The 25,920-nt window shown below is 38.6% G+C and overlaps 1 protein-coding gene across 7 annotated transcripts in view; it reads right to left on the minus strand.

The window, feature by feature from the left end:
* The window catches only part of LOC115223505 (protein FAM160B1), an 81,386-nt gene that overhangs the window by 48,109 nt on the left and 7,357 nt on the right, over positions 1–25,920 (minus strand). For 3 of the 7 annotated variants that reach the window (XM_036511724.1, XM_036511731.1, XM_036511741.1), the window contains exons 2-3: positions 8,215–8,325; positions 650–728 (exon numbers count right to left, since the gene is read on the minus strand). In XM_036511724.1, the coding sequence (XP_036367617.1) occupies positions 650–728; positions 8,215–8,274 (139 nt within the window). In that variant the 5' untranslated portion in view covers positions 8,275–8,325. Of the gene's footprint in view, positions 1–649; positions 729–8,214; positions 8,326–18,055; positions 18,379–25,920 lie in introns of those variants that run through there. The other 4 variants (XM_036511727.1, XM_029794144.2, XM_036511736.1 and 1 more) reach the window with 3 other exon arrangements.

The following is a 25,920-nucleotide window of genomic DNA, read 5'->3' on the forward strand; positions in this document are numbered from 1 at the left end:
GACTGGGCCTGATGCAGCCTTCTGGCTTCACAGACCCCAGTTGAACCGTCCAACCCATGCTAGCATGGAAAGCAGACGCTAAATGATGATGATGATGATGAATACATACACCGACAACTAGAAAATTTCTAGTTATATGCAAAGGAGGCACCAGACTTCATTGTCAGTTGTGGAGATACAACAAAGGTCTGGCACACTTACAGCTGTTTCAACTACCAGAGCGGAATAGATGAAGGCATAAGTTTACATTTTTCTTGGAAATGATCAGAACAGAAAACACAAAAGTTCACAAAATTTCACAAATACAAAGGCAAATTTTACAAATGAATTATTTAACCCTTTAGCATATCAGGCCAAAATATTCTACCTGTTTTTATGTTCAAACTGGCCAGGTCTGGCCTCTCACACCAACTCTACAAAGTCGTTCTAAAAGTATACAACCAAATCAGCAAAATTTTCAAAGCTATGAGATAATGTATGATTAATTCAAAACAATATTTATAAATAAGCATTACATTTGATGGAGTGATTTGGGTGCTAAAGGGTTAAACCAGCTCTAATATAATAAAGGGGCTGTTTTCAAGAAAGAATTAAAAGGATGAATTAACAAAAATGCAATGTTTTTTTTTTTTTTGCTTTGTTTTATTACCTTTGTTTTCTATGAAATAATTAGTTATGGCTTTCCAATGATGAATAAATTCTTCTTGCAATGTAAGATTAGGCGCAATCTGAAGGAAGAAAGGAAAATTAATGTAAATCGTAAGAACACGGGGGATGTAGGGAGGGGGGATAAAAAAATACAGGTAATTCAAAGTAAAGTTAACCAAAAGGAAATGAGAAGCAAATCTCAATTCACATTTGACTGGTAGGGTATTGTTTATTAATAGAAAAAAAGAAAACAATTCAACAATGACCAGTAATTTACTAGGAAAAAAAAAAAGATGAAAAAATATGGGGCTATTTATAACAGGTGGCAAAATGATAGAGTGGTGATAAGGTGGTGGACTATTAACACTTTGGTTGATTAAAAACTGTTGTTGTTGTTGTTGTCTAGCCTTAGTTCAGGTCAGCCCTGATGATGCAGACCCATGATCAAAAGACCCTATTTGAAACCACCCCATTCTTTTTAGGCTTACCGTAAATCCTCAAGTATAATCTGCATTTTTTTCCCCAAATTTAATGGTCAAAATCCCCAGTGCGTATTATACACAAGATTAAAAATGAAAAATATTTTCTAAGCAATGTCCAAGTCTCTATTTGCTGTCCGGCAATGTTTATTCAGATGCATTTTGTGATGTCAGGCGCGAAAATACATTAAGCTAAGCCTGAAAGCAATGAAGTCATAAAAGAATCATCCATAACTTGCAGTAAGGAACATTTATTAAAATAAAAGTATTCAAAACACAGAATAACATGTAACAAAAACAATTTGAAAACATATTTACATTCCCATATAACAGTTAAGAACATCACCATTATTGTATTATGCATGCGCGGAAGTGTTTGTTCGACTAGGTGCAGCTGGCTTAATTACGCACGACTCAAATTAGAGAAGGGGTGCGTATTATATACAAGGTTCAGGTTTTTCAGAGGTACAGCCTCCTAAAAATCCCCTGCATATTATACTCAAGGGCGGAATATACTCGAGGATTTACGGTAATAACGTAAACAATACTTTCACCGGTTGGTTTTTAAAGACCAAATCAACAATTGTCTGCATTTTCTATATTGTCTAAAAATTTCAACTAATTCGTCTTATTTATAATAATTCCTTTTATTGTTATTATTACTCTTTATTATTTTTTTTAGCATTTTGCACAGAGGGAATTTTATCAATTAATTGCACAGATAACATAGGCGTAGGAGTGGCTGTGTGGTAAGTAGCTTGCTTATGAAGCACATGGTTCCCACTGCGTGCCGTCTACTATAGCCTCGGGCCAATCAAAGCCTTGTGAGTGGATTTGATAGACAGAAACTGAAAGAAGCCTGTCGTATATGTATATATATACAGTTCTACATTTAAGAGATGAGGAATTATGTACATTATTTACATTCGATGGATATTTTTTCTCATCTTGTTTGTTGTTAACACAACGTTTTGGCTGATATACCCTCCAGCCTTCTTCAGGTGTCTTGGGGTTAATTTCAAACTTGGGTTCTCATTCCAATTTCGATGTTATTATTATTATTATTATTATTATCATTGTTATTGTTCAAGTCACTGCTTGAAATCGAACTTAACCACTACACCATATGCCCGAGGGCTTATGGCGCAGGCTACTAACCCCAAGATTCCAAGTTCGATTCCAAGCAGTGACCTGAACAATAATGATAATAATAATAATAATAATAATAATAACAACAACAACAACAACATTGAAAAATACCTTAGGAATGAAAACCCAGGTTTGAAATTTCCACAAAACACCTGAAGAAGGCTGGAGGGTATATCAGCCGAAACGTTGTGTTAACAACAAACAAGATGAGAAAATATATCTGTCAAATGTAAATAATGAGTATTATTGTTGTTATTTTGTCCCACATCAGTCCTGGGGAAGCTGACCTATAATCAAAGATATTCCATCCACGACCACATCATATTTTTAATTTTTAATTTTTGTTATTTATAGGCATAATGTCCTCCATTATCTAGAGGGAGATTTGACTGTTGTTTTTAAGAGTTTGAGTGACCACACATAGACTTCCTTGTTGGCAAAAGAAAAGGGAGAAAGGGCATAGTAAACTGAAGTGGTCACAATTAGTTAAGAGTGCTAATTTTAACGACCTCTGGAGAGATACAAGATAAAGTTTGACCTTGTGGAGTGCTCGGCCACTTACATGTTAATTTCATGAGCAAGCTGTTTCATTGATTGTATCAGCTGGGACCCTTGTCATTGTAACTGACGGAGTGGTCCTATTGTTCCTATATATATATCATCATCATCATGGGTTGGACGGTTCGACTGGGGTCTGGGAAACCAGGAGGCTGCACCAGGCCCAGTCTGATCTGGCAGTGTTTCTACAGCTGGATGCCCTTCCTAATGCCAACCACTCCGTGAGTGTAGTGGGTGCTTTTTACGTGCCAGACACGGCTCGCAATGGCCACGATCGGTTGGTGCTTCTTACGTGCCACCGGCACGAAAGCCAGTCGGGGTGGCACTGGCAACGGCCACGTTTGGATGGTTCTTTTACGTGTCACCGGCACTGGTATCACAACTACAATTTCCATTGATTTTTGAGATTTCGATATATATATATGACAAGCTTCTTTCAATTTCCAGCTGCAAAATCCACTCATAGTCTTTGGTAGAGCCAAAGACTACAGCAGAAGACACTTGCTCAGGGTGCTACGCAATGGGACTGAACCCAAAATCATGCAGTTGGGAAGCAAACTTCTTTCCACACAGCCACGCCTGTGCTTAGTACTCCATTTTTACCTCCTGTACTGTTTTCAGTCATGTTTAATTGTTTGTCCGTGGACAAGATATCTCAAGAACCACTGGATGGATTCAGATGAAACTTTCAGGGATGTTTGGCCTTCTGACTGACATGAACTGATTAGATTTTGGGATCAATCCAATTACCGGACAAGGATTCTGGATTATTTTTCCTGTTTTTAATTTAATTTTTGAGAGCAGTTGGGCTCATTTTTAGTATTCTTGTTTGTGAGAGCATTTGAGTTTATTTCAGATATTCTCATTCTAAAAATCACCTCCGGCTAATCGTTAAGAGGATGTTGGTGTTGCCTTGGCAGAGGTTTGCACTCTCTGAGTGCTCTTGTTTTATAATAAACATTAAAAGCATTTCATTTCTAATTAGAAAACACCTGGGAAAGTGTAACATTAGTTAAGAAAATAAACAGGTAAATTACTTTAAATTAAGCAAACATTTACCATATTAAATAGCACTGATAATGATTCACCAAAGCTTAATAGATTAGATAATTAATTCTGTTCTGATTCTTCAGAATCAAAAAAAGAAAAAAAATTACCACTTCTACATTTTGTTTGTTTGCTTGCTTTTTTTTTTTAGTTTTTTATCAACATCTTGTATAATAGTTGTCTTGAATTTCATAACTTTGCAGCTGGTTGAAGTAAACAGAGAGCTTTGTTTATAAATATCATTAGTTTATGATGTGTCATGCTACAGGCACTTTACCACCTGAATGGTAGATCTTGCCTACCTTTAGAAAACCACCAAGGTGAGATACAACTCGATGCTGTACAACTGGTGTGGATTTCTTTAACTTGCAGTGCTGAAGTTAAGTCCTCCCACGCACACAGCCTGGGGACATATGGGCTGCATTAGAAACAATGAGCCAAGGGAAAGGGCCTCTATGCGGTTGCTTGATAACGTTTTGGATCTGAAGAAGAAAGCTAACGACTAGGTCCTTGATGTTAGTGGAATAATTAAAATGAAATGGTTTTAAGTGGAAATCAGAACCAGCTCTAAGGTGCTTACTAATGATTAGAAACACAGCAAAGAAGACGTTTGACATTTTAGATTAAAATTTCATCTTCACAAGAAATATAATATAACATGATTTAAATGCAATCTTTATGTAATATAGCAGCTATTTCTGAATAGTCCCAAGTCAGCCCTGACCGAGCAAACCAATGGCTATCTCTTCTGTTTAGAGATATCCAGGGGTACATTGGCTAATGTGTCCTTCCCTTTTTCAAAATAGTACAAAGTGATTTAAAAGAGAATTTGTTGCTATTTCTAGAAGGTAGAGAACAAAGGGACCCCATTGTTTGTTGAAAGTATTGCCACTTTTCACTTGTAGTGCTGACTTCCGTGTTGTTGATAGCAAATGAATGCCATTTATATCCTACAAGTCCTGACTGCTGTTGAAAAAATCTAGGAGGGAACTGATAGGTGTCAATGTTAGGAATGTTAACACATACAAATCCAAATTCCCAATTTCATATGACATAATAATACTGTTTAAGAAAGTTAACTGAATAATAATAATAATATTCTGTTGTGTTTGGGGAGAGTCATTCTCTTTTAGTGCCTTATTTCCACTTATTTCTTATTTTTATTTTCTAAAATTTTCGTTGCGTGTTGCAACTTATTGAAAAGGTTGCAACACGCAATGAAAATTTTAGAAAATAAAAATAAGAAAAAAGTGGAAATTTTACCGGTGAGTGTGTTAAATAATAAGACACTAAAAGAGAATGACTCTCCCCAGACTCAACAGAATATGCTTCAACACACGAACTCATATAAAGAATCTTACAAACCAAATCCAAAAACAAAAAATAATAATATTATAATAAATGTGGACAGAATAATTTTTTAATAATTCAGAATTAAACTTTAACCTTTCCAAAAGGCTTTAGCACTCTTGTACAGACAACAGATATTTCAGCTAGAAGTCATTAACACCGTAATGTTTTATCTTCACAGTGTAACTAAATTTAGTACCAACAACGGAGCTAAATCAATGAACTTTCCCATTTAAAAACATTGTTCAAATGCATATTCAAAAGTTATGTACATTTGCATATTCATTACCATCATCGTTTTTAACATCCATTTTTCCGTACCTGCATGGTTCGGACAGAATTTATTTAAGGAAGATTTTGTACAGTGGTGAGCCCTTTCTGTCACCAATTTTCACCTGTTTCCAAACAAGGTGATACTTCTCTGTGGCCAGACATGTTTTCACAGAAGATTGGAAAAGAGGGGTCACTGCTTGCATGTCTTTGGTAGAGCCAAAGGCTACAGCAGAAGACACTTGCTCCGGGTGCTACGCAATGGGACTGAACCCAAACTCATGCAGTTGGGAAGCAAACCTCTTTCCACACAGCCACGCTTGTGCTTAGTATTCCATTTTTACCTCTTGTATTGTTTTCAGTCATGTTCGTTTGTTTGTCTATGGACAAGAACCGCTCGATGGATTCAGATGAAACTTTCAGGGATGTTTGGCCTTGTGACTCTAGCACTCTTGTACAGACGACAGACACTTCAGCTTGAAGTTACAAGGAGATACACACAATACATTTATTTATATATGAACACAAGAGGTGTCTTTCAGTTCCCATCTGACAAATCCACTCAAAAGCTTTGGTTGGCCTGTAAATATGGCAGAAGACACTTAACTAAGGTGTCACACAGTGGAATTAAAAAGAAACTATGTGGTTGAGAACATCTTAAATACACAGGCATATATCTACACCTATATATATATATATATATCTGTGTGTGTGCGTGTGTATGTGTGTGTGAGCAGTGTACCGTTGGCGATTTTTTTTTTCCTCCGTCTTCCCTTCTTTGGATCTTTCCTTTTCCTATGTTTCTGACAAAGAGCTCCGCTCGAAACGCTATACCCTCCTTCTTTCTTGAGTGTCCAATAATACTATACTTGTTCCACGTCCACGCGTTGTTGTGTTTTCATGTTTGGATTAACTATATATATATATCATCATCATCGTTTAATGTCCACCTTCCATTCTGGCATGGGTGGGATTATATACATATATACATCTACATGGAGTTAAACGCAGGTGTTATTCAAATTGGAAGTAAAAATATTTGAATAACACCTGCATTTAACTCCATTTATTTATCTATGACATACAAAAAAATTTCACCAAAACCTGGAGTTTCTACCTTTATAAGTAGGCTGTTACACCCTTGGTACTTGTATGAATTTTTGCTACCCTGGTAACTATTTTTTTTCCCGTGTTATTTGTAAACATTGAAAAAATACACATACATTTATATACATATATACACACACACACACACACACACACACACACACACACACATACACATGATATTTATTAAAGCTGAAAAAATCTTCACAAATTGTCTGACAAAGGGTTACATGAAATGCCGCATAACAGTTTGTGAAGATTTTTTGCAGCTTTAATAAATAGTATATTATTTTACTTTTGGTATTCAAGTACTAATTTTTCTAGCTTGTTTTGCATCTATGTGCTTACTTGTGTGTGTGTGTGCCTGTGTGTATGTATGCATGCATGAATGTCTCTTTCCACACACACATATATATAGGAAGGACATCCTGCCACAAAAATCATGCCATAGTAGACTGTAGAGCTTGGTACAGTGTTTGATTTGCAGTAGCCGTTGTCAGCCTGCCGGTGGCACGTAAAAAGCACCTACTACACTCATGGAGTGGTTGGCGTTAGGAAGGGCATCCAGCTGTAGAAACACTACCAGATCAGACTGGAACCGTCCAACCCATGCTAGCATGGAAAACGGATGTTAAACGATGATGAGGATGACGATGATGATGAAGGCCACCAAATAGATTATACCTGCAATTCATAGGTACTGTCCTATCTCACACTGGGTTACGTAGATTCTACCTGAGGGTTGCATCAACATTATATGTATTTGTTGAATGCTTAATCTCTTACATGCTAATTCAGTTGGTCAAGCAACTGAATTCTCATCACAGAAACGAATGGAAATGCTTTTACTTAACTCATACCAGGGGTTCTCAACCATTTTTTATCTATGGACCCCTTTGAGTACTATTTTATTATGGTGGACCCACATAATTATTTGATGTTTAGAAACAAGTTTTATGGAAACTCCTTTCAAAATTCCTATTTTGTTTTTCACATATTCACTAAAATATTAGAGAAAGAAATTAAACTGTTTCTTGCAATAAACACCAATACACACATCTGAAGCAAAATTTTTGCAGAGGCCCTTAAAATACTGTTGTGGATTCCCTGTGTACTACTTTGTTGTGTGGACCTCCAAGAATCTTATATGGGCCTTCAGGGGCTATATGGACCCTCAGGAGCCATATGGACACCAGTTGAGAATCACTGATTTATACCTTAAATATTTTAACATCTCTGATTAAAAGTCTGTGCAATAATTTGACCTGGGGCTAAATGACAAACAGCATCAACAACAACAACAACAATTCATTAGAAATATAATGAGTAAAGAGTTCATAATTTTAACACAATGAAAAAGGGGGAAAATAGAAATTTGCAATTTGAATTGTGAATGGAGAATTGTGTCGGGATACAGGAGACAAACAACAATGAGATTCAAAGTTCTTGATGTCCAGCTATTAAATTTCAGAGTGCTTCGAGGGATCATATTTTGGTATTTGACAACCTGGTGAAAGGGATGTGCAAACAAATGCAGTGTGTGCTGCTAGCTTGGTTCTTTTCCAACAAACAGTAAAAGGCAGCTATGGTGCCAATACAGGATTACCTCGATTTGTTTCGAATGCTGCCACAACCGTCTTTGCAGCTTGTGCATAACCCAAGACATGATGATGTCGTTAGATGGAGTAGTTGTCAGAAATAAGCTTCAGGAACAGAACTGTGTGTAACAATGGTTATTATTAAATTTGAAAACAGAAGGAACAAATTTCATTTAAAAAAAAAAAAAAAACAAATAGAAAGTTGTAAAAAAGTAAAAATCTTATTGAAAAATGTATGAGCGTTATTTTGTTAACATTATTTTCTTAAAATTCACAAGAAAAAATGGATGAATTCAAGTTTAATAAGATACATATGAAATGTGTGTGTGTTTGTGTGTGCAGGCCCTCTGAGAAGAATTCTACTAAAATTTCAAAGTTTCTTTTGGAGGCCTTTCTTCCTGAAATGTCTTCCAAAATGTACAAATATTTTCTGTAAACCCAGAGAGTTCTTAGGCCCAGATACAATGTACCCAACTACCCCACTCTCATTATCCTGGTATATAAGACATTACTCCAAATATAGCAAAAACTTGAGTGAGAGACAGGGTTGTGAAGGTAGGGAACACTGCTCCTTCCTCCTAACTAAACCATGGAAAAGAAGAAAAATGGCAGGATCGTCAAAGATGAAATATAGGTGTGAATGATGACAAGAGATGAGAATTTATTCTTTTAGTCTTTTACTTGTTTCAGTCATTTGACTGCGGCCATGCTGGAGCACCGCCTTTAGTCGAGCAAACCGACCCCAGGACTTATTCTTTGTAAGCCCAGTATTTATTCTATCGGTCTCTTTCGCCAAACTGCTAATTTACGGGACGTAAACACACCAGCATCGGTTGTCAAGTGATGTTGGGGGAACAAACACAGACACACAATGATACACACACACACACACACACACATGCATATATATATACATATACGACGAGCTTCCTTCAGTTTCCGTCTACCAAATCCACTCAGAAGGCTTTGGTCGGCCCGAGGCTATAGTAGAGGACACTTGCCCAAGATGCCACGCAGTGGGACTGAACCCATGACCATGTAGTTGGTAAGCAAGCTACTTACCACATAGCCACTCCTGGCTAATTAAATTAACTAAAATAATTTTTTTTTCAAAAAATTATTTCAGTTTTTAATCTTTCTACAAATTGCATAAAACAGCATACTAAAATTCAAGGTGGTTGAGAAAACAAACCTGTTCCTGGTAAATATTCATAAGAAAAGCAAACAGACACCAATTCTCTATGGTAGGAGTGACACACAAGTTGTGACAGATCAAACCTAACCCTTTTGTTACCATATTTCTGTTGAAATGCGCTGCTTTCATTTCAACTAACTTTGAAAATAACAAAGAATTTAGTAAAATAACTTTGTCATAAATTAGCACGAAATTTTGATAAGTGAAATCGAAATCGCTAAAAAATCAATGGAGATTGTAATTGTGATAGCAGTGCCGGTGGCATGTAAAAGAACCATCCGAATGTGGCCGTTGCCAGCGCCGCCCTGATTGGCCTCCATGCCGGTGGCATGTAAAAAGCACCAACCGATCGTGGCCGTTATCAGGCTCGCCCGGCACCTGTGCTGGTGGCATGTAAAAAGCACCCACTACACTCATGGAGTGGTTGGAGTTAGGAAGGGCATCCAGTTGTAGAAACACTGTCAGATCAGACTGGTGCCTGGTGCAGCCTCCTGGCTTCCCAGACCCCGGTTGAACCGTTCAACCCATGGTAGCATGGAGAACAGACGTTAAACGATAATGATGATGATTTTAAAACAGGGAGCTTGTTTCATAGAACCAGGAGCAGATTCAAGGGGGTTGGTATCAAAAGGGATTCTAACAGGAACAATGAAAATACCCACAACACCTTTGACCTCAAAGACCTATGAATCAGTAGCCTAATTCCTTATTCACTTGGGCATAACACTTCCAAAATATAAGTCACTGAGGAAGCCTCTTCATAGTTGCTCAACCTGCTATAAATGGTAATCAAATCTCTCTCAAATCACATCATCATCATCATCATTGTTCGACCGTCGTTGAGACAATGGAATTTACTATGTTACGCCAGACTTCACGATCCATCATAGCATTACGGAGGTCCTGTTGCTGGATGCCTGTATCCCTAGAGATTACATCAGGGTAGGAGAGTGTGCGCCCTCTGGTATCGCGAGTAGATGGCTTCCAGAGGAGAAGAGTAGAAATGACCTCGTTTTCAGCCCTACAACAATGTCCAGCAAACTGGACTCTTCTACCTTTCACAAGAGATGATACAGGTGGTAGTTTCCCATATATTTGTACTTTGGTTGGATGACACTTCCACGAGAGATTTTGAGCTCTCATAAGGAGGCAAGTGTAAGTTCCATCCAACTGCCGCTCAAGCCATCTTAAAAGAAGCAAGGGAGGGCATACTCAATAATGAAGTATTTGATACACTGTCTGATTTAAAAAAAAAAAGACATAATGGCCACAACTGAAAAAAAAAAAAATTTATGATACCAAGTCTGCAATATCAGGGCTAACCTGGGACTCAACAACAACCTCGAGAAGTCAGCCAGTATTTTACAAAAATAGTTTTCTATCTCAATTCATATATGATCCTCTTAATTATACAGAAACAATCACTCGACCTATTCATTTACAAACAAGAATGCATGACACGATTTTCAGATACAATGTGAAATTACATTAGTATACACAACATGTACACACACACATGAGTTCAGTGGCCTCCGAAAGAACAAGCACCAGCCCCCACAAAAACGAAAGAAAAATACTCCACTCCTTCCCTATTATTAATGAGAAGGCAAAAGCTTGCATCCATATAGTTTTTGTATTCCCCCCCCCCCCCCATGGTAGTGGACAAGTTGGAAACTATCATAATTTCATAAAACACAGCAAGTTACCTGCCCACTTTTGAATACTCACAACCCCTACACACATCCACACGCTCTCATGAAAAATATTGCACTAGCTCACCACCAGTTAGTCAGTTAGTAATTACTCACTGAAATCATCAACATTGTTGTTTTAATTTCCACTTCCCCATACTTGCAGGAGCTGGATGGAATTTACTGAGGCAGATTTTCTAGTCAGATGCCTTTCCTATTTCTTGTCTTCTTGTCTTGAGACAGCATTCACCCGGGGTGGTATTCAATTTTTGCCATTATGCAAATTATATTGGACAAAAAAATTATTTATAACTATTTTTCTACTTATAACCATCTATTTCCATTTATCAAAGTAGGTAGGGGGGCTCTGAAAGGGGTCTCAGGGAGTAGCATCCCTGCCTTCTTGAGCTAGTTTTCCACCACATTTCTTAAAAATCTTGGTAGAGGCCCTGGTCTTGGGATCACTCATGTCTAGAATCTGAGGTTGCAGGTAAGCAAGAGCATGCTCCTCGTAGAAAATCCAGCTCAAAAAATGTTTCATGATAGCAAAGGAGAATGGGCACCAACCAGCCCAAAGGTTGGGGTGGGCTGCACCTGCCTATCTCGGTTTCTATGAGATTTCCATTGAGGTAGATCCGGCCACCCCCGGTAACAGGGGCAAAATCCAGATTAATAACACTGGATCATGATGATGATGAAGGCAGGTTTGCAGTCTAGCAACACCAAAAGATGATGTCCATACTCAACACTTCACCTGCTAATAATCAAAAGCATCACAGTTTCGATTCCCAGACTGGGCAGAGGAATTGTAAGCAAAACACTTCATTTCACATCAATCCAGTACAACCAGTTGGAAATCACTACCAGCAGCAGCCAGAGATTAATCCTGTACCAGAGTAGAATCCTATTCAGAGGGAAGTATTGTATTCTTGGTCTCTGGTATACCATTGAAATCAAGATAAACACTGGCCTAATGGGCTTGAAGGCTCATGACAACCTAAGACCTAATTAGAAAATTTAGATAGGTGGTTATATACTGAATGACATACACAGTCCCTATTGATTTTTTTTTTTAGAAGTGGGAACATCATTCAATAGAACACCACCAACCTTGAATTATCTTAATTCGTGCTACTGACCCATTTGAGTTATTTCCCTCAACACAATTTTTGTCATTATGCAAATTATGCTGGACAAAAGAATCTTAGTGGACAGACTTCAACTTTTTCCACACAAGGGATTTTTTGTTAACCAAACATTTACGTTCTGAAGTTCAAATGTTACTGAGGTTGACTTTGCCTTTCATCCATGTGGTGGTGGAGGGGTCAATAAAATAAGTACCAGCTGAACACTGGGGTTGATATAATGACTAGTACTTCCCCACAAAATTTCAGACCACGTGCCAATAATAGAAAAGATTATGCCAGTACCACTAAACTGGCCCTTGTGCCGGTGGCATGTAAAAGCACCCACTACACTCTCGGAGTGGTTGACGTTAGGAAGGGCATCCAGCTGTAGAAACTCTGCCAGATCAGATTGGAGTCTGGTATGCCAGACCTCAGTCAAATCGTCCAACCCATGCTAGCATGGAAAGCGGACATTAAACAATGATGATGATGATGATTATTATTTATAACTCTATCTAGTCCAAGTTACACTATTCAAAACGACTTATCTTTATAACTATTTTTCTACTTGTAAGTACATTACTTATCAAAACAGATTTACAGTGTAACAAGATAGATATACCATATTTATCAAAAAGATGCATATATCATATTTATCATTCAGCTGGTAGTTTGCCAGTGAAGTATGTTCATTAGCTCAGTATTCGTTGGGTATGTAATTATGAGAGAAATTGGAAGATGGAATACATGAGAGTCCTTATTGATCAATACAACTGTTTAAACACAGCTAGCATCAATCCCTCATGGGTGGGATACTGCTTTGTTAGTGGTCGTTTTAGAGCTATATTAGAAGACATTTGCCCAAGATTGCACACAGTAGGACTGAACCCAGAACCATGTGGCTGGAAAACAAACTTCTTAATAAAGATCAAATTTTTCTATTAGGTATGAAAATTCAATTTTCTGTTAAATTAATTCTGAATTTCTTGAAATTCTCTTTATTTTTTTTTTCTGAGATTTTACTAACAACAGAAGCTAGATTTTTGTCTTCTTTCTCTAAGAGCCAGTTTGCAATCTAGTGAGGTGTGTGTGTGGCATGCAGTACATCAGCATCTAACTGAATTATGTAAATTCATGCCACTGTCCAACTTAAGCTATTGACCTTAGCTAGTTCTTTGTACATACTAATTAGGTGGGAAACATCTGCGAGTGTGCTCAAGCACATGCACACACATATGCCTGTGTTCAAATGATGTGCATGTGTATATATAAAAGCCCCCACTACACTCTCGGAGTGGTTGGCGTTAGGAAGAGCATTCAGCTGTAGAAACACTGCCAGATCAGATTGGAGTCTGGTGCAGCCATCTGGTTCACCAGACCTCAGTCAAATCGTCCAACCTATGCTAGCATGGAAAGCGGACGTTAAACGATGATGATGATATATATATATATATATATAATATATATATATATATATTGTAAATATAATATGTGACAATTATTCGGTAGCCATGATAAAACTCTGAGTTTTGGATGTCGGGGCGGAGACCCACACCAGCATCTCTTCAGTTATTAGGCCATCGAAAAAAAATTCCATTGAATAATCGATGTAGTAGGCCTCTGTATTGAATTCTTCTGCGGGGCAGAGTCCTCAACCAAGTTCTGGCGATTTTCCAAAATAAGCTGTTTTAGCCCTTACGAAAAAATAGCAGTGTACGGGATTTTTTTCAATGGCCCGATAACTGAAGAGATGCTGGCATGGGTTTCCACCCCGACATCCAAAACTCAGAGTTTTATCATGGCTACCAAATAACTGTCACATATTATATTTACATATAAATTCCTCTATTTACATAATATCAAGGTCTTTTTCATTCTTTTGTTGTCTTGCCATTTCTATCAATATATATTTATATATATATGTGGAGGCGTGTGGCTTAGTGGTTAGGGTGCCAGCGTCATGATCGTAAAATTGTGGTTTCGATTACTGGACTAGGCGACATGTTGTGTTCTTGGGCAAAACACTTCATTTCACGTTGCTCCAGTCTACTCAGCTGGCAAAAATGAGTAACACTGCGATGGACTGGTGTCTTGTCCCCAGCTGAAGAACACATATACCATAGAAACCGGGCTCATGAGCCTGGCTAGGCTTTAAAAGGGTACATTTATTTTATTTTATACATACACACATATATATGTATATATATATACAATAACTCAAGTGGGACAAAGCCATGAATTTAGATAATTTAGTTAGGTGCTGACGTACTGCTTGTCACACACACACACACACTTCAATGGATTGCAATCTGATTTTTGGAGAAAGACAAAGCCTAGCTTCTATTTTTAGTAAAACACACACACACTTGAGGATAACAAATTCATATTTACACTTAACGTAATGCAATTTGAGCAGTTTATAATGCTAAATCAAATATTCAATACTGAGAGAAAACAACTGAACAAAACAAATACAAAAAGTCAACCAGCTGCCACCAATGCTGAATATATTTAAAAGAATACATTCTGATTTAATGGTAAGAACAACCGAATACAATTCAAACACTACTTCCATAAACAGTGACCTAGAGGACACGAACCAGTAACACTTGCTAGAAATAGCAGCCAAATCTCCCTAATTTATACCGTGCCGTCTTAAATAAAGAACACCCACTTATCATCATCGCCATTATCGTTTGAACATTTACTTTTCTATGTTTGCCATGTATCTGACTCATACATTGTTCACTTTCCAGACATTTCTACATTACTGCATGTACTTTATATGCACTTTCTGACAAGTTGTGGTGCACCTGAGCACTGTATACAATAATTTCATTATTATTATTATTTTTATTATGGGTCAGTTAGTGTATATTGATGCAGATTTTCTATGCCCAGGTGCTCTTCCTGTCACTAACCCTCTCCAATTCCCAAGAAAGGTAATATTTCCCCTTAGTCAGACAGGTTCTCACAGAATATTCTCTTTTATTCTAGGCACAAGGTGCGAAATTTTGGAGAAGGGGGCCTGTCATTTACATCGATCCCAGTACGCAACTGGTACTTAATTCATCAACTCCGAAAGGATGACAGGCAAAGTCGACTACAGCGGAATTTGAACTCAGAACAAGGGGCTAAACACAGAGAGGACAAACAAGGACAAACGGATTAAGTCGATTATATCGACCCCAGTGTGTAACTGGTACTCATTTAATCGACCCCAAAAGGATGAAAGGCAAAGTTACCTTGGTAGAATTTGAACTCAGAACATAAAGAGAGACAAAATATCGCTAAGCATTTCGCCCGGCATGCTAATGTTTCTGCCAGCTCACTGCCTTGTTCTCACAGAATATTCAATATATAATGACACTGCTTGTATGACAATGATAGTCACTTACAACTAAGGAGCTTTCCCAAGATGCTATCCTACAGCAACTGGGCATTTAAACAAAACACCTACACTATATATGTACGACCAATAATGCTTACATCACAAGAGCTGATTTTAATTTGTAATTTAATATATATATAATATTGAAAAAACTGGAGACATCAAGAAGGGGTACAGTTCTCATTCCTAAGGTATTTTTCGATGTTGTTATTATCACTATTATTATTATTATTATTATATAATACATACATATACATATATATGACGGGCTTCTTTCAGTTTCCGTCTACCAAATCCACTCACAAAGGTTTGGTTGGCCCGAGGCTATAGTAGAAGACACTTGCCCAAGGTGCCACACAGTGGGACTGAACCCAGAATCATGTGGTTTGTAAGCAAGCTACTATCCACACAGCCACTCCTAAGCCTATCACTTTTTTTTTTTGCATACAAAGTGTAGATTTCGAACAGTATATAGATTGCTATGTACAAAAATTTTGAAACAGGTGTGTAATAAATGTAAGCACTCAAGACAGGTGTTAAACAGTCACTGATTGTATTGAAAAAGACCTTCACAACTTATGCATAGTCAAAATTATACTCCAGGGGTTGTTTTTTAACTCATGGTAGGACAAAGTACCTTGAACATGAATAACTGCTTACTCTTTTTAAAGGGCACACATGTTCTACATTATAAGTACAGCTCACTTGTCAGGAATTGCTGTTCCACAATACAGTACAGCTTACACATCTAGAGTTGTTGCCCTACTTTAGACATAAATACTCGCTAACACTTTATAAAGGACATATATGCACTACAGCCAGGTTTTATACAAACTGAGCTCTGGAGGTGCCCTGGAAAAAATTCTGAAGTTTCACAAAATTTTGAAGTTCTACAAAATGGTAATTACTATTTTCAAAATGATGAATTATTATATGAATAAATTCTCTCTTTTACTTGTTTCAGTCATTTGACTGCGGCCATGCTGGAGCATCGCCTTTAGTCGAGTAAATCGACCCCAGGACTTATTCTTTGTAAGCCTAGTACTTATTCTATCGGTCTCTTTTGCTGAACTGCTAAGTTACGGGAACGTAAACACACCACCATCAGTTGTCAAGCAATGTTGGGGGGACAAACACAGACACACAAACATATAGCACACACACACACACACATATATATATATGTACATGTATACGACGGGCTTCTTTCAGTTTCCGTCTACCAAATCCGCTCACAAGGCTTTGGTCGGCCCGAGGCTATAGTAGAAGACACTTACCCAAGGTGCCACGCAGTGGGAATGAACCCGGAACCATGTGGTTGGTAAGCAAGCTACTTACCACACAGCCACTCCTGCGCTCTTTCTAAAATTATTTTAATTTCATTTAATGTCTTATCTAAAATTTAATTTTAAAGTGGTTGTTTATAAGTACCAAAAAAAAAAAGTGCTGGGGTTGAAATAATCCATTAAAAGCCCTTGAAGGTGATGTCCAAGCAAAACCACAGTCCAATGAATGAAGCCAATAACAGAATTCAAGAAATAGCTTGTACTATTATGAAAGAACTGGTCATTGACGGCTGGGCACAGAGTTATAAGAGCAGCAGACAAAATGTTTTGTGGTATTTAGTTACAACCTTTTACATTCTGAGTTCAAATCCCACTGAAACCACCTTAGCTTCCGTCCTTGTAAAGTTATAAAAAGTGCCAGTCAGATACTAAATCAAGATTTTATTGACCATACCCACTCCTAAAATGTGTGGTGGCCTTTTGCTTAATGCTAGCAAGCAACAGAGCAATTCAGAACATTTTTCACATTTTAAAAGTTTTATAAAAGATAGAAAACTAAGAAAAATAAAATAAAATAAAAAAACAAAACAAAAAAAAAACCAAGAATTCCTGACCTAAAAATGGAAGCTGTTCAGCTGTGTGCTTTGTATGAAGAATAATTTGTTGTTGCTGTACCACCAGCAATAGCTTTCATTACATAATTATTTCTAATTAACTTAAAGCTTATGACGATTTTTGTTTACATATTTTACTGATAGTAGCAAACTAAATTACATCCACTATAGCTGAAAATAGCAGAAAATCTCTTTCAGAACACACCCTTTACTATCTTAACCCTTTCGATACCAACCTGGCTAAAACCTGCTCTGGCTCCGTAGCATAAATGTCTTGTTTTCATAACTTTTGAATTAAAATCTCCCACCAAAACTTAAGTCACAATTAATGCTCCTAACACTAGCTGAATGATACTTTAAGTTATTTTATTCAATTCTTTGTTATATTTAAAGTAATTGAAAAAAAAAAAACACAGAGCATCTCAAAATAAATACAGTAACGAAAGGGTTAAAAACAACCTGTGTTAAACAAATTATGAAAGTCTGGGTCAGTTCTTGTTCCCAGACATGTCACGGTAACAAAAAAAGTTTAAAAGCATATTTACCATGCAAAGGTTGGATTTAGGCATAATTGAAGCACAAGCTTTTAAATTAACAAACAATATCTTTCACAGGAAAAGTTCTTAGTCCATCTCCAGTTTGATATCAACAAAGAAAAAAATGATGATCTGCAATAGGTTACATATATATCACCAGCAGGTATAATAAAATTGTGATTATTAAAGGTGAATAGGGTAATATTAGCTCTTGCCGATCAAATATTTATAGTAAACAAGCCACACACAGCCAGTTCCTCCGGCTTTGGATTACATTACATACTCTGTTATTAAAGATTGTGATTTGACAACCAAACAGAAATAAACACAACACACTGTGTTCACACAGTTCTCAAATATTGACAGGTATTAATCCAATTTGTTTCCTGAAGAGATGTACTGTCATTGTTATGCTAATATTACCGTGTTTGGTTTGTGTGCTGTATGTGGCTGGACCTATTTAAGGTAGACACCAAGTTCAATGTAACAGCTAGACTGTTGAAAAAAAATAAAAAAGCTTCTGAATGTCAAAGATTGCATGCAACAGATGTACATAGGTCAATATTGTATGATACAATAATCAAACGTGACACAATTATCACACACACACACGTATACGATTGGTTGGTCCTTTATACGTGTCACCGACCTGACTGGCGTCCGTGTCGGTGACATGTAAAAAGCACAAACCGATCGTGGCCATTTGCCAGCCTCCTCTGACCCCTGTGCCGGTGGCATGTAAAAAAGCACCCACTACACTCATGGAGTGGTTGGCATTAGGAAGGACATCCAGCTGTAGAAACACTGCCAGATCCTCCTGGCTTTCCAGACCCCAGTCAAACCATCCAACCCATGCTAGCATGGAAAACGGACGTTAAACGATGATGATGATATATATATATATATATATATATATGTGAGCTGGCAGAAACGGGCAAAATGCTTTGCGGTATTTCATCTGCCGCTACGTTCTGAGTTCAAATTCCGCCAAGGTCAACTTTGCCTTTCATCCTTTCAGGGTCGATAAATGAAGTACCAGTTACGCACTGGGGTCGATGTAATCGACTTAATCCGTTTGTCTGTCCTTGTTTGTCCCCTCTGTGTTTAGCCCCTTGAGGGTAATAAAGAAACAGATATATATATATAACCCATGCTAGCATGGAAAACGGACGCTAAATGATGATGATGATGATGATGATATATAGGTGCAGGCATGGCTGTTAATAAGTTTGCTTCCCAACCACGTGGTTCTAGGTACAGTGCACAACAGGATAGCTTGAGCAAGTGTTTTTTACTACAGCCCCAATCCGATCAAAGTAGACAAAAACCCGAAAGAGGCATATCACATGTATGTGTATGAGTGTGAGCCCTTGCATGTTTGCTTATTCTTGTCTTGATACTGTGTGATAGTTGTAAATGATTGTCACTGTGATACGGTCAGTGTCATTCACTTCCAATCTTCTGTAAAAACACATCTGGCTCTAAGGAAATAATATCGTGTTTGGGAACAGGTTTGAGTTTACAAGAGGAAAGGCATCTGGCCACAGAAAATCTGCCTCGATAAACACCGTCCAACCCATGCAAGTATGGAAGCATAGACGTTAAAATGATTATATATATATATACTCTCTTTTACTCTTATACTTGTTTCAGTCATTTGACTGCGGCCATGCTGGAGCACACCCTAGTACTTATTCTATCAGTCTCTTTTGCCGAACCGCTAAGTTACAGAGACATAAACACACCAGCATCGGTTGTCAAGCGATGTTGGGAGGGACAAACACAGACACACAAACATATATATACAGATATACGACAGGCTTCTTTCAGTTTCCGTCTACCAAATCCACTCACAAGGCTTTAGTCGACCTGAGGCTATAGTAGAAGGCACTTGCCCAAGGTGGCACGCAGTGGGACTGAACCCAGAACCATATGGTTGGTAAGCAAGCTACTTACAACACAGCCCAGCCACTCCTGCACACACACACACACACACACACACACACACACATATATATATATATATATATATATATATATATACACACACACATTGAATTTACAAGTTCTTTAAGAAAAAGAAAAAAAGAATGCAGTTCCGATAACGGACAGGGTCAATGACTATTGAAAAGGATGCAAGACCCAACAAAAATTTTAGTAAAAATGTATAAGTAAATGAGTGGAAATCAGACCAGTGAGTGTGTTAAATTAATAAGGCACTAAAAGAGAATGACTCTCTCCAGTCACAATAAAATTTAACAAACACATATTGACTAAAATACTACTTTCCCACTTTCAGTTCTGATGAGCCTCACAGCTGACCAAGTTGCTAGGGAATTGGTTTACTGGCCAAATGTTTATATACCTATTTCTTTATTACCCACAAGGGGCTAAACACAGAGGGGACAAACAAGGACAGACATAGGTATTAAGTCGATTACATCAATCCCAGTGCGTAACTGGTACTTAATTTATCGACCCCGAAAGGATGAAAGGCAAAGTCGACCTCGGCGGAATTTGAACTCACAACGTAATGACAGACGAAATACGGCTATGTATTTCGCCTGGCGTGCTAACGTTTCTGCCAGCTCGCCAAAAATGTTTATTTATCATCACCAACATAGCAAAAAAATAAAAAACTATAACTCTATGACACCCATTCTACCAAGCAAGAAGACTGTGAGAGTCATGCCAACAAACAAGCCCCTTTTTTTTAGTCTGTGCCACATAACTCATAGGCATCAACTCCAATATGAGAGCAAATTTCTCTCCAGGCTGTGTAAGATGGCACTGTGTGTGCCAACTCTGAGACAGTACATGGACCTGTGTCCCACATAAGTTCACAGGTATATGTCACGAGGGCCTGGTCATCAGTCTTGAAAGTGCAGGGATAGGCTGATCTGTTAGATGAATTCCATAGTCTTTTCAAATGGCTAATAATGTGTGCGCACGCCGCTACTACACACATTGGAAAGCACTGTACAACCAAGCACTAAAGAAGATCTTTCCTCATCAGGCATTTGCCATATTCTGAATGCCTTACTTCCCTGGGCATGGACACATTGAAACTCCGACGTCTGGCAGCTGACCTGGCAGACACCCATAAAATTATCAACCATCTTACAAACAATAACTCTGAGCACCTTTTCAAACTCCACCCGTCTAATACCCATGGACATATTTACAAAGTCAGAAAACAGCACAGCTCCCATGACTTTCGGAAACATTTTTTCACGCTAAGAGTTGCTGAAGCATGGAACAAACTGCCGGCATCAGTTGTTAGTTGTCGGAGCACTGCATCCTTCAAAACTTCCATGCTTCCTGTGATTCGCCAACACTACACCTGATTTTCTCCCCTCCATACACACACAAGCATGTATCTGACTCATACATTGTTCGCTTTCCAGACATTTGTACATTACTGCATATGCTTTATATGCACTTTTGACAAGTTGTGGTGCACCTGAGCACTGTATACAATAATTTCATTATTATGAAACAAAGCTGTTCCCGCTGGACGTCAACCCAGTATTTCTAAGCCATCTGCTCGCGATACCAGAGGGCGCACACTCTCCTACCCTGATGTAATCTCCAGGGATACAGGCATCCAACAACAGGACCTCCGTAATGCTATGATGGACCGTGAAGTCTGGCGTAACATAGTAAATTCCATTGTCTCGACCACGGTCGAACAATGATGATGATGATGTTAGATGAAAACTTCAATGCTGTTGCTTGACTCGCAATAAACAACAGGTAAATCCCACTCAAAAATCTTAGAAAAGGACACATTGCATAATGTAAGTTAAATGATGATGATGATACTAACATAATGATCACTCAATGATTAAAATTAATTCTTGGATTAAATATAAATGAAATTATTCTGTATTTTAACTGCTGGAATTATGTCTATACAACAGTGGTTTTCAACCAGGGTTCCGCAAGAAGTTACGAAACTGTTAAAATCGGCAGTAATTTTTAATTCTCCTGTGCAGATATGTGTGCATAAGACTATTAAATTATTGCACAGGGGTTCCTCAAGCCAGTGGATTGTTTCCTTGGGGTTCCGCTCCAGCAAAATGTTTGAAAAGCACTGCTATACAAGTATACATACAGTGTTTAGTCAAATACAATCTCAAAAAATTATTAAGTGCGCAAAACTGTAATTTCTTTGGATGTTTTAAGCATTTTGGATTATAAGTATAAAACTCTACCACCTTTTCGGTTATTTTTTCAGGTTCTCACTTTTTTACTTCCGAATTTGTGTAAAGCATAATTTTGAAGAAACGTATTATTAGATGCTTTAAGTGTAAATCTGAAAAACTTTTCTCAAGACAGTGAAAACTAAGAAAAAAAAAAGAGAAAAATTACTGAAAATGTGGGTGGCTTTCCATATCCCACTCTTTTTTTTTTTTTTTTTTTTTTTCTTTTTAGGTTAATAATCCACACAGGTTCGAAGAAATTCCAGTATTGGGCATGCTAGATAATTTCTGGTGCTATTCTACAGAAATGTCATGTTTTCAGAATCGTAAGCGAGAAAGAGAGAGGGAGATGATGATGATGATGATGATGGTGATGATGATGATGATGGTGATGATGAGGAGGAGGAGGATAAAAATGTTTGAAAAGCACTGCTATACAAGTATACATACAGTGTTTAGTCAAATACAATCTCACAGTTGCTTGTGATTCATTATAGTCAGAATTTCTATTCAACACAAAATGGCCAAGCTGTTACATTGAAGCAGTAGTCCTCTTAAATACACACAGCCATGTGTAAATATACAACACACATTTAATGATATTAGCAAAACAATGCTATCAAATTTCCTGGAAACAAATTGGTTCAATTCTTTTCAATGTTTGAGATCCGTATCAAACAGAATTTGTTATTTATGTTTTTATCATTTGTTAAATAACATTCTTTTTAATGGCGTCTTTAATATCATTTAAAGCCTAAAGGACTGATTCTGTGTTTGTACTACTTTTATTTGATAGAGCACCATCCGAGCGGGATTGTTGTCGGAGCAACCATCTGGCCTCCATGCTGGTGGCCCGTAAAAGACACCATTCGAGCGTGATCGTTACCAGCATTGCCTTACTAGCACTTGTGCCCCATGCTAGTAGGGTGCTAAGAGCACCATCCGAGCGTGATCGTTGCTGGAGCGGCTCATTGGCCTCTATGCTGATGGCACGTAAAAGACACCATTCGAGCGTGATCGTTACCAGCGTCAGCTTACTGGCACCTGTGCCGGTGGCATGTGTAAAAGATTCAAGCGAGGTCGTTGCCAGTACCGCCTGACTGGCATGCAAAAAGCACCCACTACACTCTCGGAGTGGTTGACGTTAGGAAGGGCATCCAGCTGTAGAAACTCTGCCAGATCAAGATTGGATCCTGGTGCAGCCATCTGGTTCGCCAGCCCTCAGTCATTCGTCCAACCCATGCTAACATGGAAAGCGGACGTTAAACGACGATGATGATGATGAACTGATAGACCCTGTTCACCTTTAATAATTACCGCTGTATTGTTTCCTGTTTGAAATATAGACCTAGCTTGTTTCAGTTATCTTTTCCCTGCATCGATGCCTAACCGAAGCTACAGTTTCACAAGGTGTTATTATTAGTGGTTGTATTCGTCTGCCCACCAAAAGCAGACAAGGAACCTTTCCCGAGTAAGGTATGTGACCCAAATATACAGGTGCATGTGTGACAGTGTGGTTGTTAAAAAGTTTGCTTCCAAACCATATGATTCTGGACTAGGCGGCAAGCTGGCAGAAACGTTAGTACACCGGGCGAACTGCTTATCGGTATTTCGTCTGTCATCCGAATCGTGGCCGATGCCAGCGCCGCCTCGACTGGCTTCCGTGTCGGTGGCACGTAAAAAGCACCATCCGAATCGTGGCCGAAGCCAGTGCCGCCTCGACTGGCTTCCATGCAGGTGGCACGTAAAATGCACCAATGCGACCGTGGCCGATGCCAGCCTTGCCTGGCTCCAGTGCAGGTGGCACGTAAAAAGCACCCACTACACTCGCGGAGTGGTTGGCGTTAGGAAGGGCATCCAGCTGTAGAAACATTGCCAGATAAGACCGGAGCCTGGTGCAGCCTTCTGGCTTCCCAGATCCCCGTTCGAACCGTCCAACCCATGCTAGCATGGAGAACGGACGTTAAACAATGATGATGATGATGATGTTACGTTCTGAGTTCAAATTCCGCCGAGGTCGACTTTGCCTTTCATCCTTTCGGGGTCGATAAATGAAGTACCAGTTTCGCACAGGGGTCGATGTAATCGAATTAATCCGTTTGTCTGTCCTTGTTTGTCCCCTCTGTGTTTAGCCCCTTGTGGGTAGTAAAGAAATAGGTATTTCGTCTGTCGTTACGTTCTGAGTTCAAATTCCGCCGAGGTCGACTTTGCCTTTCATCCTTTCGGGGTCGATAAATAAAGTACCAGTTTCGCACTGGGGTCGATGTAATCGAATTAATCCGTTTGTCTGTCCTTGTTTGTCCCCTCTGTGTTTAGCCCCTTGTGGGTAGTAAAGAAATAGGTATTTCGTCTGTCGTTACGTTGTGAGTTCAAATTCCGCCGAGGTCGACTTTGCCTTTCATCCTTTCGGGGGTCGATAAATAAAGAACAGGTTTGGCACTGGGGTCGATGTAATCGAATTAATCCGTTTGTCTATCTTTGTTTGTCCCCTCTGTGTTTAGCCCCTTGTGGGTAGTAAAGAAATAGGTATTTCGTCTGCCGTTACGTTGTGAGTTCAAATTCCGCCGAGGTCGACTTTGCCTTTCATCCTTTCGGGGTCGATAAATAAAGTACCAGTTTTGCACTGGGGTCGATGTAATCGAATTAATCCGTTTGTCCCCTCTGTGTTTAGCCCCTTGTGGGTAGTAAAGAAATAGGTATTTCCTCTGCTGTTACGTTCCGAGTGCAAATTCCGCCGAGGTCGACTTTGCCTTTCATCCTTTCGGGGGTCGATAAATAAAGTACCAGTTTCGCACTGGGGTCGATGTAATCGAATTAATCCGTTTGTCCCCTCTGTGTTTAGCCCCTTGTGGGTAGTAAAGAAATAGGTATTTCGTCTGTCGTTACGTTCTGAGTTCAAATTCCGCCGAGGTCGACTTTGCCTTTCATCTTTTCGGGGGTCGATAAATAAAGTACCAGTTTCGCACTGGGGTCGATGTAATCGAATTAATCCATTTGTCTATCCTTGTTTGTCCCCTCTATGTTTAGCCCTTTGTGGGTAGTAAAGAAATATATATGATTCTGGATTCTATCACACAGCAGAGCATCTAGGACGAGTGTCTTCTACTACAGTGTGGACCAACCAAAGTGAAAGAAATCTGTTCTACGTATGTGTTTGTGTGCCCCAACACTGGGTGACAGTTTGTGTATCGGTCAAAACACGTGTCCAGTTATGGATACATATTACCTTGCTTCGAAACAGGTGAAGGTTGGCGACAGGAAAGGTATCTGGCCTTAGAAAAATCTACCTCAACAAATTCCGTCTGACTCATGCAAATAAAGAACGTTGGACGTTAAGATGATGATGATGATGGCGATTTGAAGATAAGCCCGGATGAGAGCATGCCTCTATGGCTCTCCTTTGAATGCTATTCTCTGCGCTGTATTTCGTTTCCAGTCTAACCAAATTCGAAAAAAACAAGATGACTGATGTAATATGAGAATAACCTTGAATAGGCTCAAACAGATTTTTCATGTTACAACAAGAATTTGACCCTTTCACCAACTATCAATTTCATTTGGAGATAAGTTGACAACAATATCACAGATCTTATTTATATAAGGTGCAGGAGTGGCTGTGTGGTAAGTAGCTTGTTTACCAACCACATGGTTCCGGGTTCAGTCCCACTG

Source organism: Octopus sinensis, linkage group LG2 (assembly GCF_006345805.1).
Source record: "Octopus sinensis linkage group LG2, ASM634580v1, whole genome shotgun sequence".
Taxonomy (NCBI): domain Eukaryota; kingdom Metazoa; phylum Mollusca; class Cephalopoda; order Octopoda; family Octopodidae; genus Octopus; species Octopus sinensis.